Source organism: Ixodes scapularis, unplaced genomic scaffold (assembly GCF_016920785.2).
Source record: "Ixodes scapularis isolate PalLabHiFi unplaced genomic scaffold, ASM1692078v2 PGA_scaffold3__209_contigs__length_174095766, whole genome shotgun sequence".
NCBI classification, from domain to species: Eukaryota; Metazoa; Arthropoda; class Arachnida; order Ixodida; family Ixodidae; genus Ixodes; species Ixodes scapularis.
In genome coordinates, this window is record NW_024609868.1 from 44,758,857 (window position 1) to 44,772,298 (window position 13,442).

Below are 13,442 nucleotides of genomic sequence, written 5' to 3' on the forward strand. Positions count from 1 at the left end.
ATAAAGGGGGGAATGGGCAACTGATTGATAAGCGCGAAATCTCAGGAAGGTGGGGAATGTCTGAAAGGAACTTGATGAAGCAAATATTAATGTCAGCATAATTATACGTACCGTAGTTTCCGGGCGTAAGTCCGCACCCTATGCACAGTATGTAGGGACAAATTTTTGCTAAAAAATATACATCCCTAAACAAACCGCACGCAAAAAAAAAAAAAAGAAAATCATACATACACCGTTTTGAAAAATTCCTGCTTTATTAAAAAAAAAATCAAATCAAATTTGGGGGTTTTACGTGCCAAACCAACGACGGGATCTGGCACGCCCTAGCGGAGGACTGAAGAATAATTTCGACCACCTGGGCATCTTTTGACGTGCAACCGTAAGCTCGGTTACATGGCGCCTTCTTCGCAATAAGCCTGCGTCATATTGCGGGCACCTCGGCAGGGTTTCGAACCCGCCACCTTTGGATCCATAGGCCGGCGCTTCGTCTCGGTGCCACCGAGGCGGCATTTAGAACAAGAGAAAAATTCTACCAGACAGAAATTTTCATTAACATGATCAATCATTCACAACATATGTCACGTCTCGTCATAATAATTAGTAAGGTACGTTGTTGGGCTAGTTGGTTCATCTTAGTAAAACATATAAAATAGCGCAACTGGAACAAGGACAAGAAGTAAACAGGACAGGCGCTAAATTTCTTAGAAATTTAGCGCCTGTCCTGTTTACTTCTTGTCCTTGTTCCAGTTGCGCTATTTTATATATCATAATAATTAATCTTGGAGAGAAAAAAAAAAGAAACAGAAAGAAGAAATCCCTTTGTTATAGTTTGCACTTGTAGATAGTCCGCACAACGTAAAATTTGAAACTTTTAATGATTTTGTACGGCCCGGAGGGCTTATAGTCCGAAAAGGGGGTACTTTGAACCTCTGAGCTTATGAGAATTGAGGTTCACCGCAAATACGTGCTGAAAACACAACAAAATGAATAAAATGTACTTCTTTCTTTTCTCGTGTTTGCAGTCCCGGTTACTCAATCGCCGACTCCAAGCACGCCTACAACCCCAATGGCTTCAAACATTACCGGTAGGTGTGTTCAATCCTGTATCGTGTGAGCCCGTCATAGGTCATGCGTACTCCTTGTGCATCAAAGTTAAAGAAGGCCACTTCCCTCTCCACTTAGAAGCAAGTAATCAAGACTGTATGTCAAGCCTGAAGCGGAAGCGACTGAAGACTATGGCGTCGAGGCTTTTTTGACCACATATGTTTATTTTTTTCGATCTTGACCTTGATTTGCTATTATGAACGATTTGCAGTATTGACAATGTTTATTGAGAACAAAGGTGTCGATATTAACGAAACGTTACTGTAGTTACTTGTGCGTCGCCAGGAAAAAAAAGCTAGAGTGGCCCTATCACAGTTTCCAAACGCTAAAACTAGTCTGCTATAGTTTGTTTCATCTTATAAGTCCAGGCGCAGCCGACGCTACGGGCTAATGGGACCAATCAAACAGCGTCGAAAGCGCATCGTCATGGTGTTCGTGTCATGTTTCTGTGCGTGTTCTATTATCACTGTACCAATCCAAAAACAAAAAAAAAAAAAAAAAACCCTTGTGACTTGTTTTTTTTTACATAATTTATCCCAATACCTCGTAGAGTCGGCTGCGTCTGGACCACTCTGGTCTGAACTTGAGCTGAAACAAAGTATAGTTCACACTACTGCTGAACCCGAAAACAGCCAATCACGGTGAACAATAAAAGGACACCAGGAAAGGTGAAAGCTCGAAATATAATCATACTAGAAAAATGCGGTGGCCCCGCAGGAGCAAGGGAGAAGTAAAAGTTTCTTGTCCCTGAGCACCTCGCATTTCAGTTTTTGTCTAATCGTATACACAGCATCGTACCTCGCTGGGGTCTTCGTAATTCTTCGCCGGGAACGGCTGTCCCCGTGTTCTGCAAAAAAAGAAAAAAAAGTGATGAATTCACGGACGCTTTAGGGAATCGAGGTAGGGCCGTACTAAGGCCTCAGCGTCCACACTTTGCGTTCAGGTCCGAGCCAGCTGCTCGTGCTTCCGCTGTCGGACACGTCGGTCCTGCTCCTCTGGAGTCCCGTGCTCCAGTACGTGCCGGGAGGCGAGTACCGGGTGCGCGTCTCCAGCGGCAACTCCACGGGCGCTTTCGTGTACGTGGGTCTGGCCCTGTCGTACATCTTCTCCAACCTGGACGCGACGCAGAACAAGACCTTCGAAGTGCAGTGGTGTACCACGCGCAGCACCTGCAGCGCGTCTACGACCTCCTTTCAGCTCGCCACGGCACCGAGTAAGCCTGCGCCAAGATGCACGCCGAGGCGGCAATTCCTTGTATCCTCACCGATAGATCAAGAAGCGAAGGGCGCGGCGAGTCCATAACATCTAATTATACCTCTGCAACCAATCCGACTGCGACATTAACCAATAAGACCGCCGGAAAAGGAATAAATAATTAGAAAAGAAAAAAATGAAGATAATTGGCCGCACACGGCGTTCCTGACCTCTCTCAGTGATTATAAGATAATCGAATTCCGCGCATCTAAATTTTGACATAATCACGGGGTAGTCAACAACAGGCACAGATTGAACACGAGCGCAGTGTCAGCGTTCGGCTGGGCCTCGTGCTCAATCATCCGCTTCGTTAGATTTACACTCTAAAAAAAGAAGAAAGTCCGTGCGTCTGCTTTCCCGCACAACACTCAGAGAGCCAATCACCGAAACTTGCGGATGCAGCTCAGCGAATGACAGTGCCGAAACATATGTTTAGACCAAAAAATGCAATCTGAGTTGTGACATTAAGCAATGCAAGCGTGACGTTTTGCATTGCTTAATGTCACCACTCAGACTGCATTTTTTGGTCCAAGCATATGTTCCGGCATCGTCATTCGCCGAGCTGCCTCCGTAAGTTGCGGTGATTGGCTCTCGGAGTGTTGCGCGGGAAAGTAGACGCACACATTTTTTAGGGTGTATACTTGCACCTCTTTCACCGCTGCAGAAAAGTGTAGGTTAGTGTACTTCCGGTATCTGTTTTGAGATACGACCGGAAGTACACATCTCTACACTTTTCTGCGCCGGTGCAGCGTGTGCAGGTAAATCGAATGAAGCTAATGTGTATAGAAAGACGCTTGGTGTGAGGCCCGAACCATATATTTATTATAATGTGCGCTAGAGGTTTAAGTGGCGCTAGTGTCTATGCATAGCCTCCTCTGGTCTATGCGACTTCCGGGATGCCAATTGAAGCAGACAGCAACCAGTCTATTTTTGCGGTACTCCTGTGCATTCCTCTGGGAAAACGCCTGTGCATTTTGTCTCTTCGCAGGAAAATAACGCGGAACACTTTTGTTATTAGAATCGTACCGAATAGCATGTACACTGCCTCAATTAACCTCGTAATAGTGTAATTGCTTTAGTTACGGCACTTCTTTTTGTACCACTGAACGATCTTAAACTTCGCTTATTATATGGGCCCAATTGAAGCCCTGTTTCGTAGCAGGTATGTAAAAACGAGCGACGATTGTAAGCAAAATAAGAATGGAAAGGCATGTAGAGTGTTTTGAAGGTTTGCCAGCATTCCGATGGGGCAAAGAGACCCCTCCATTGCTTGTCAGCTGGGCGAAAAATGCTGAGTCACTGAGCTTTGGAAGCATGCGCAGCGTCTGATATACCGCACAGCAGAGCAACAGTGCATGCTCAGAAGTCCTTCCACAGCCCAGCAGACAAAAATGGCAGCGCGCAGAAGGTGCTTTTGCAAAGGTCTATATATTGCTAATATGCCCGCCCTGAAACCATATTAGAATGACGCCGCCGTGCATCTTTACACGCGGTTGAAAAGATTCGAAACGCAAAAAAATAAAGTGCGTCGGCTATGAAGCTCTGTCTTTTTATTATTTCCTATGTCGCGCAGCTTTTATCGGGCACCTGTTCTCTACAGCTTCTCCCTTTTCTCAAATATTTCGAGGGTGCGAGTGGTTTTGAACGCGGAACAAGCATCTTCGGACATGCATATTCGTGAGCAGAAAGAATAAGACGGTACTTATTTATTGCAAATCAAACTATATTACGTGGCCTTCAATTTATTTTGGTCGTCTGCATGCACGAGGAGTTAGTTACTGGTCCAGTGTAAATGCGTAGTTCCTGCCGTCTCTCTTGGTTTTCCACGTTCCCCTCGTTTGTTTGCCATAAGTATCCTCCGTGCTGGCAAGCGCCGACACCGTGTTCGTGCTAACAGTGTCCGACAGTTCACATAAACAGATGTATGAAGCCGTTTTAGCACCGTGTTTAATGCCATAAATTTGAAATTAAAAAAACAAAAACAAAAATAAAAAAAAACGCCGTAAGTGACCAATTATTTTGTCTGCGTGACTGGGAAATGTTTCAACCTACGCACGTTCGAATTATTCGTGACATTTGCTGTGACAATCGAGTGCAGGAAAAAAATGCACTCGCATTTTTCATAGAAATCCATTACCTGAAGTCAGTTTCCGACTGGTTGCTCTCTGCTTTAATTTGCCACGGCACACACTGTTGTCGGTTACAGGCCAAGAAGAAAGTGGAAGCTCCTCCCACCTCTTTCCACTTTAGCAGAGCGAACGCTGGAGAGGAGGTCGCCTCCTCTTTAACGTTCGCTCTGCTGTAGTGGAAAGAGATGGAGGAGCTTCCGCTTCCTTCTTGACCTGGCACCGACTATATCGCCACTTGAACCTGTAGCGTACATTACAATAAATCGATGACCCGAACCCAGTTGCTGAGTTGGTGCCTCATCGGAGCGCGACTATACGTTACGTTCAGGTAGGTGAGGCTGATTCCAAGATGTGACTATTTTAGGTGGTGTTGGTTGAGTTAACGCCTCCTAGAACATAAGGCTGTAATACGGGATTTTTTACGTCAGCAATGAAAGGCCAACGCGGGGCATATATCTCACGCAAGTGCGGCGTCAGCGTTCGACAACGCTGTGCTCTGAACGCATGTCTCCGACTGGCGTGTTTAGCGTCCTAATTCAGCCCATGCGTCCGAAAGTGGTTTCCAAGTCGCAACAAATGACGTCGCAGAAGCCAAAGTGTCATGCTGTCGTCTCGGACGTCGCAATCCGGGAGGCTGATCGTAGACATGCTGGCGAAAAGCACGAGCGAACGCGAGTGTCACTGTCCGCGCAGCGTCCCAACTCCTGGCTGCCGAAGCTTCCGTGGGCTGTCAAACTGGAGAGCGACATACAGCAGAACAGGCGTCTGCCATATACGCCACTACCGCTGTGACATCGCGAGGGGTCGCGGCTGGCGACAGCGTGACACTTATATGACGTCATCTTAGAGAAATCGAGAAACCACATTTTTAGTCGCAGTAAAAAAAAAAAAAAAAAAAAAAAAAAAACAGGTAGAAAAGGGTTTTAGGCACCTATATACGTAGTTCGACTGAGTCTGTTCTCACCTCTGAGCACGAACTCCAGCTGAACGCGGAGGCAGCACTTATCTCCGATCTGTGCCCTGCGTTGGCATTCAGAAGCTGACATAAAAAAACCCAGTGCTATTGTTATTTAGGGCGTGCTGGCTGTTCATCAATTTTTTTTTTTATCTTGGAAAGAGAACATTTTATAATGTTTTTTTAAGGAATTTTCCGAGAGCGATGTTGTGCGTATCTTAGAGTTTTTCGCTGCCAACAAAATCGTTCCGCTGTTGGACCGCCTGCGTAACTACGGTTTAACAAAGTAGGAGTTTAAAAAAAAAATTCAGTACACGAAGACGAGACGTTCACGTAATAAAAACGTAGAGATACATATGCGACTAAGGAAATATTCTTGCGAAACGCACAATGAGGCAACATTTTTTTCAAGTGCGTGCTGGAACGGTAAACGACAGCAGGAACTCTAACAAGAACAATAACTGCCTGCGTGTCGCCAAATTTTAAACTCAGTAGTAGAAGAAAATATATGGTTATGGGCTGTGTGTGTTTTAATCTCCAAATATTCTCCAAATATTTGGTTTCTAGATAACTGAATACGGCCTGCTTATATTGCTAGCCGTTGGAGCCGAGGTTGAATACATTGCCTAATGATCAGAAATTACCGTTAGGAAACCTTGCCCGCAAGTTCCCGTCCATTTTGCGTCTTTCTAATGCGAAACATCAAAGCGGCGTTAGCTTTGATGTTCAGTCAACATGGTTAAGGCGGTCCGTGTTTTTCCCGCTTTCGTTCGATTAAAACGACACGAAGCAGCAGACCGGCGCATTTGGCAACTATTGATTGATCTCTGAATCCATTTCGGCGCAAGAAGCGCAAAAGCAATCGTGCGTCGTATAGGCAGCTCGACATAATTATTTCCCGTATAATCAATCTAATTATCCCAACATTAGTTATGTTACCGGAATTCATATTCTATGCTTCGTTTCTGTTGGAGTCTGAAAGGCACCGACGCTGCATGAACCGATAGGGCAATTCACACAGCACCAAAAGCGCAATGTCACGGCGGGGTTCGTCATTCAGCCGTACGTTCCAACTTCAGCTTTTAGTTGGCGCGTTTGTCCTTGTGTTTGTCTTTGAGTTCACTCCGACTTATGGCAAAACAAAGTGCACGACATTTCGAAATATGACACTGCTTGCTCATATAAAAAGGCGGATTTATCGGTCAGCCTTTTTTTTTCCTTCTTTTTTTTCTTTTGGGGGAGGGGGGGGGGGTTACAGCTAACGTTACGAACGACGAAAGGTTACCCAGATCTATATTGTTGACCCAATATTTGCTATACCTCCCCAAAAACTAAACTTTTGCCGAATGCATATAAATTTTCATGAAAAAAGTTGACTACGAGTAGCTCAAGAGGGACAATCGCCCTACCACCCTTTTCCACCTGACCCCCCCCCCCCCCTCCTAAATCCGCCCCTGTGCGCATACCCATGTTTTAGGTAAATGTTACAATATATAAAAAAAAAAAAACGAAAACACCCCGCGCGCAGAAAAAAAAGAGAGAAAAAAAAAGAAAGAAGACGCAGCATTTCATTTTTAAAAAGTAAAATAATCAGACTTTGATCGTCCATTAAAGTACAAAGACTGTTGGTACATGAACTGAAAGCAGTACTAACAAATTACAAGAAAAGTAGGAAAATATTTCTCCGAAACCTCGAGATTATGAAAGTCGAAACGCCGATAAATCTACCGATATAAAAAAAAAAAGAAAGAAAGAAAGATAAGCTATAAGTTATGCCGGCCCGCATGCGTAGCAGAAATCACGTGAGTTGTTCTGGTGTCACGTCTTGGTGAGTCCTTAGCCGTTCCAGTATAAACTTGGCTTCTTTCATTCACTTTTTTAGAATGTGTTTTAGTACTTTAAACGATGTCGTTAAGTATGTAATAAAAACGAGTTTCCATTCGCGTCATCGATCAATCTGCGTCACCTACGACACTCAAATACCGCAAAAAAGGTGCTGAAAGCTCCTTTTTAAAGGTCTAAAAAAAAGTGCACCAAGACTTTTTTTTAGTCAATAAACTTTACATATTTTTATCTTATTGGTAGTTTAGGACGAAAATTTCGCAGCGTAAGTTATATATATCTCTTGGGGTAGAGTGCCATGAAACACTTTTTTTTTATATTGTAAAGCGTGAAGCGATATTGCATTCTTCAGGAAAGTCAAACAACGCAAAACACTCACCACTTTTATATTTTACTTCTTAAAAAAATCAATGCATTTCTCGCGCGCATCGAAGTGTTTATCAAGTATGTACTTACACATTTTACAGCGCCATGTTTTTTTGTCGATTTCTATTCTACACTTGCTATGCTCTTTCCTTACGTTCGCACCCTTGTAATGTAAAGCTGCCATCTGTACGGATTACTATATATTTTTTTTAAATTTAATACAGATTAAAATACAAAAAAAAGCCATGAAAGCTCCACAGATGAGGTCTGCTAACGTCATTTATACGGCCGGGCGGGCGTTATGTTTAAAAAAGAATGCATCTAAAAGAGAACTAATTAACGAATATGCACCAATTATTTTTAATCAGTCGCTTCAGGACACATGTTTATATTAAAGAAATGAAAACAATCAATGCTGACGGTCAGCCCAGCTTTTTTTTTTCTTTTCTTTTTAAATCCTGGATCCTGTACGCAGTTGGAATTATTCATTGCCAAATTTCGTTCTGGAAATCTGCCGATACCGAAACCAAACGCGCTATGCCTGCCGGAAGGACGGGTCGTCCTTCCGGCAGGCATAGCGCGTTTGATGCCAGAGCTAATGACGAAATTTGTCACTTTTGCGTCACAGCGCGCCGCGGAGCTGATTGCAGTGGGTGTTCTGTGGCTAGGGAACTAAAGCGATTAGCCACTTTAGCGGCCGCGACTCACGCAGTACTTGCCTTATCAAATCGAATAAAAAAAACACACTCACAAAAAAAATTTTTTTTTGTTATATTAGACAGCAAATCAAAGCAACTTGTCGCGGCCGCTAACGTAGCTTATTGCTCACTCGCGCAGACCGCATTTGTATAGCTTTCACGGCTTTTTTTTTTTCCTTTATAAAAAAAAAATGATTTTTTTTATTTTTTATTTGGGAAGTTTTCGGTTTATTGTCTCACGCGAAGTGTAATTTTGCCCTTACAGTACTCCCTGCGGTGACAAATGTGACACTGTCTTCGATCACGACATCATCAGTCAACGTCAGTTGGATCCTCGAAGACACTGATGGCGTCGATGGCTTCCAAGTGTCATGGTGCGTCACCACTTCGTGCCCCGCGAAGCTAAACGACATCACGGCACAAACGTTCAAGGTGATCCAGTACCTGCAGGACTTCACCAATTACACCATCTTCGTGTGCACCTACCAGGACCAGCAGTACAAGACTTTCGTGGGGCCCTGCGTCAACGTCACAGTCAGGACACGGCCGGCACGTAAGCCACTTTTGTTTGAGTCCCTTTCGTTACGTATACCTTCTTGGTTTTAGGCAAACACACGCAACATACGAGTGTCACTTGAAAATATTTTAACGCAAAATAATACGCATATATATTTAACAGCGAATGTGTTTTAGCAGTTGAATATCACTAAAAAGACTGCAAGATTCTGGCGTTACTGAAACGTTCGGTTAGTACACAACCTTTAAAGCCTGACACTATTAAGTGCCTATTAAGAACAACACTAATGGGAATCGGACTCGCAGCAAAGTGCTTGTAATTCAGATGTCCTAGCAACTAAGAAGCGGCGCATATTTTTTTTTAAAGTCGCCGGTCATTTACATGGAAAAAATGCAGACTTTGATATGTACAAAAGAAAGAAAAATAAAAGAGCAGCAAAAGGCAAACATGGTGACTCAGCACCGACAAGCAGCCATAAGGCTTAAAGACGACCAGCTTGTCTTTTGGCTGAGAGCCATAATGGATGGGGTCTATAGAACTGGCAACCACTCTATGTCACTGTTAATCTTTATATAGCATTCCCCGAGGCGCTTCACACTCTAGAACAGCGCCTGCTCAGTTCTATGGGCGCCGCCATGTTTGTTTATGCTGACGCCACGACACAGTATGGGGGCCGCGCTTTTTGCAAAACTCAGTGTTTTTTTTAGAATCATTCGCACATATCGTAGTGCAAGAACGTCTGAAATGCATAGTCACGTTGCTCCAACAACTACAGCGATGCCCAGAGTGCTGTAAAAAGGAAAAATCTTATTTCATGCGCAGCTCCCTCTTCATGAGAGCCTGCGTTTGAGATTATTATTTCCCATTTTTATCGCTACGGGTTAGGATTTCGGACGCTGGCTTACAAGTATATTCTCGGACGGTGCGGACACCGACATCTGCATGCATGCCGCACCGCCATCTTGCTTTCTGAGCTTAGCGGCGCAGGTGGATTGAGAGCGACTGCGGAAAGGGCACGAGGAACAGCTGCGCAGAGCGTAACTGTCTGGGAGAGCGAGCGTTGCGTCATATGCCACGAAAAAATGTATGCAAGCTGACAAACGGCACAGAATGTGTCTAAGGAAAACTACACACTTAATGCACAGTTTTCGGGTGAGGCTTGTGTGAACGGAGCACGCAAACATCTCAAATAATGTATGGTTTGCACTCTACACACTTTGCGCTTCCCGGTCTCTGTCAGCATGATCGAGCTTCTGTACATTTTAGATGCGGGTCAGGAGCGTAATTGCTTGTTTGCACTGGGAGGGTCGCAGGTAGACTCGGAAAGACGGTCTGTCGTTTCTGCGTCCTATCTTGGCTCACCGAAGGGGCTCCGGTCATAATCGAGTGTTGTTCGACTCCGATCAAGAAGCATCCCCAGATGACTGCAAGTATATTGTAGCGAGAGGTTATATACCGGGAGTTTTTTTTTTTTTTACTCTTACAGATTTGGTTTTAAAAAAGTCATGAAATCTACACCTATGCGGTTTGTGCGAGTGAGTTATACGCCCAGGGGGACATTATGTGGGTGGCTAATCTTTGCGATTAGTCGGCTAATTAATTAAAATTCACGAATTAACTTTTTAATTAGTGAAAATAGACGTGATTCCAATTAGAAACTTGCTGAGCGTCGTCCAGAACTCCTCAATCAGTAATTTTTAGAAAGACTTTGAGCGCGTGAGAAGCACAGTAGTGCGCTGAAGTTACCACTCGTGGAGCAGGTACAAGGCTGGGGCTAGATAAGAGACGGAAAAATTGCGTGGGCGCCTTACGCCTTACCGAAACCGCTAGCCTTGTACCTGCTCCACGTGTGGTAACTTTAATGCATTACTACGCTTCTCACGCGCTTAAAGACTTTCTGAAAATGACTGATTTAGAAATTTTGGACGAGGCTCAGCAAGTTTCTAATTGGAACCATATGACTATTTTCACTAATTAGGAAGTTAATTGGTGAATTTTAATTAATAAGCCGACTTACCGCAAAGATTAGCCACCCACATCATGTACCCCTGGCCGTATAACTCACTCGCACAAACTGCATACGTGTAGCTTTCCATGGCTTTCTTTAAAACAAACCTGCAAGAATAAAAAGGAAACACCCGGTATAGAGGAAGAAAGACTACAAAAGGGAATCATGGAATGTGAGATACAAGAACAACACTTTCGGTCATATATATTCGACGATATTGCGCACGACGAGCGCTTAAGATGACAGTGAAATGTATTGTATCCGGAGAAAAAGGAGGATAAAAACAAGCTTTTCATCCCCACGAGTGAAAGCTACGTGCTTGCTATACCAATTTATCGCCTATCTTTTCCGCCAGTCCAAACTGTGGACATGAAAAACCTGTCTTTATTCTTCTCTTCCCCGTAGCCCAAACATTTCACTGTCATCTTAAGCCTGAACCGGAGACTATGATATCATTCTCGTTGCGTGTGCTCGCGCACACCGGCAACTGCTGGCTCGTGCAAAGATGTTACGCCATTTATTATGGAAACTGGAATGTTTGGTTGAGCATCCCTTTAATCGAGATGAATTGTCTCGAGAAAATGAAGATGGCTAGACATTGGATATCTAAACTCACGTTTCTCGTTGGTGCCTCCGCAGTCCTACATCTTTCCCTTGTTAATTGCTTCAACATGCGAGAAATTTCGGTAACGTAGACTGTTGCTTCAGCAAATATCCTACACTCCGTTTTACTTTAGGTCTAACCGTTGCCGACTCACGAATCTGAAGCGGCCAAACAGGCGAGGTCAAAGGGTGCCCCGTCATGGTGCTTGCTATCTTTTTGCGTTTTCCATTACCGGCTAAGCCTATCACACAAAAGCGCAAGATGGCGGTGCGTTCACTGCGCGTGACTGCTTTAGTTTTTATGGCAAACGCACGAAGGCTACGTGGAGAGCAAGTTCGTCTGCTTCTTTTACTGGGGTTGTGGCGACGTTAGAACGCTGAGCTATGATTGGCCTTGATTGAAGGATAGGGGGTAGACCTCAGAGAAGGCTGCCTTGAGGTCTACCCACTATCCTTCAATCATAACCAATCAGAGCTCGGAGTTTTGACGGCACCACAACGCCAGCAAAAGTAGCAGACGAACTTGCGATCCGCACATGAGCGCCATGGCAATGCACTTTTGACTCTGCTCGATTGGCTCTGAAGGAGTCCAAACCTACTTTAAAAGTACCCACGTGACCAAATTTGCGGACCGTCGTGTGACACAATCTCGTACAATCGTACAGTCTCTACCAATGCGAAAAACCCACTGAAGCACGTGGCCCAGGGCGGTGGTTTGTGGGGGCGTGGCGCAACTTCTACATCGCTCCGGAATAAGCGAACTTGATAACAGAGTCAAACTGAATCGACTCGCCTACTCTTCTCTGAGAGCGACATGGAATAATGACCCGAAGCGCGGGCAGCCGTCCACCAGGAGCCGTCTCGGCCACCCGCTCCGAATAAATCTTTCATGTTGGCGGAGGCTGAGCACCCATGCGCTGTGCCCACATGCATTTTGTACTAGAAATATTCTCCTGCTTGGGTCCCAGAAGACCCCTCTAAATTTGCAATTAATAAACACGTCGAAAAACAAATGTGCTGACTCATCAACATCAAGTAATTGATCATCAAACTCGAGACCTTTACTGGGATTACAGAATTATCCCCCGGATACGAATTTTTCACTGTTTTTGTCAGTATAATCTAGATCGCTGGACATTGAAAAAGAAAAACAAAAAACAAAAACAAGCTAGAGATTTATAAAGCACCTAAAGTACAAAAAAAGCTCTTTTTGCACTAAGAAGAAAAAAAAACAAAAAATACCAAATTGTGTACGTCGGTGTCAAAAACTCAGTATTTCTTTTTTTTTTTTGCTGAGTGCTTACTGAGAGCCTATTGAGAGCTTAAAATCACGAAACAAAAACAAGCCTGGACATAATCATCCACGCCCAATGTTTTTTTGTTTTTTTTAAACTGTCCCTGAAGACTGAGTGTCTTCTTAACTCTCCTCCTCCATCTGAACATCTCTCCACTTGCCTGCAGCCCCTCCAGGCCCAGTCGCCCTTCCGCTGAGCCAAACGTCCATCATCGTCCTGTGGGGCCCCAAGCCCAGCTGTCCTTCGATATCGTCGTACAGGATACGCATCGTCGCAGTCGGGAACACCACGGCGTTTCAGTACACCGAGCAGTTGTCGTACACCTACCAAAACCTCCAGCCGACCACCAAATACATGTTTCAGCTGGAGTGGTGCCCACTCGAAGGGATTTGCAGTGATCCGGTTGACGTGAGAGGAAGCACGGTGTAGGGCGGTTTCACCGGACATATACACACTCTAAGGAATGCCCGCGCGTCTGCTTACCCGCAAATCACTCAAAGAGCCAATCTCTGCGTTCTACGAAATGAGCTCAGCGATTGATCAGGCGAAACATCTGTTTCGAGCTCAAAACTAAGTCTTCGCTGTGGCATTACGCAATGCAAGCATGACGCTTTACATTGCGTAATGCCACAGCGCAGACTTCCTTTTAGGTCTAAACGGATGTTCTGCCT

The 13,442-nt window shown here is 44.6% G+C and overlaps 1 protein-coding gene across 1 annotated transcript in view; it reads left to right on the plus strand.

The window, feature by feature from the left end:
- The window catches only part of LOC115327719 (fibronectin), a 46,545-nt gene extending 33,323 nt beyond the window's left edge, over window positions 1-13,222 (plus strand). Inside the window, exons 2-4 of the mRNA XM_042292718.1 lie at window positions 2,048-2,257; window positions 8,614-8,901; window positions 12,938-13,222. Coding sequence (XP_042148652.1) covers window positions 2,048-2,257; window positions 8,614-8,901; window positions 12,938-13,200 — 761 coding nt within the window. The 3' untranslated portion in view covers window positions 13,201-13,222. The remainder of the gene's footprint in view (window positions 1-2,047; window positions 2,258-8,613; window positions 8,902-12,937) is intronic.
- Window positions 13,223-13,442: the final 220 nt, after the last annotated feature.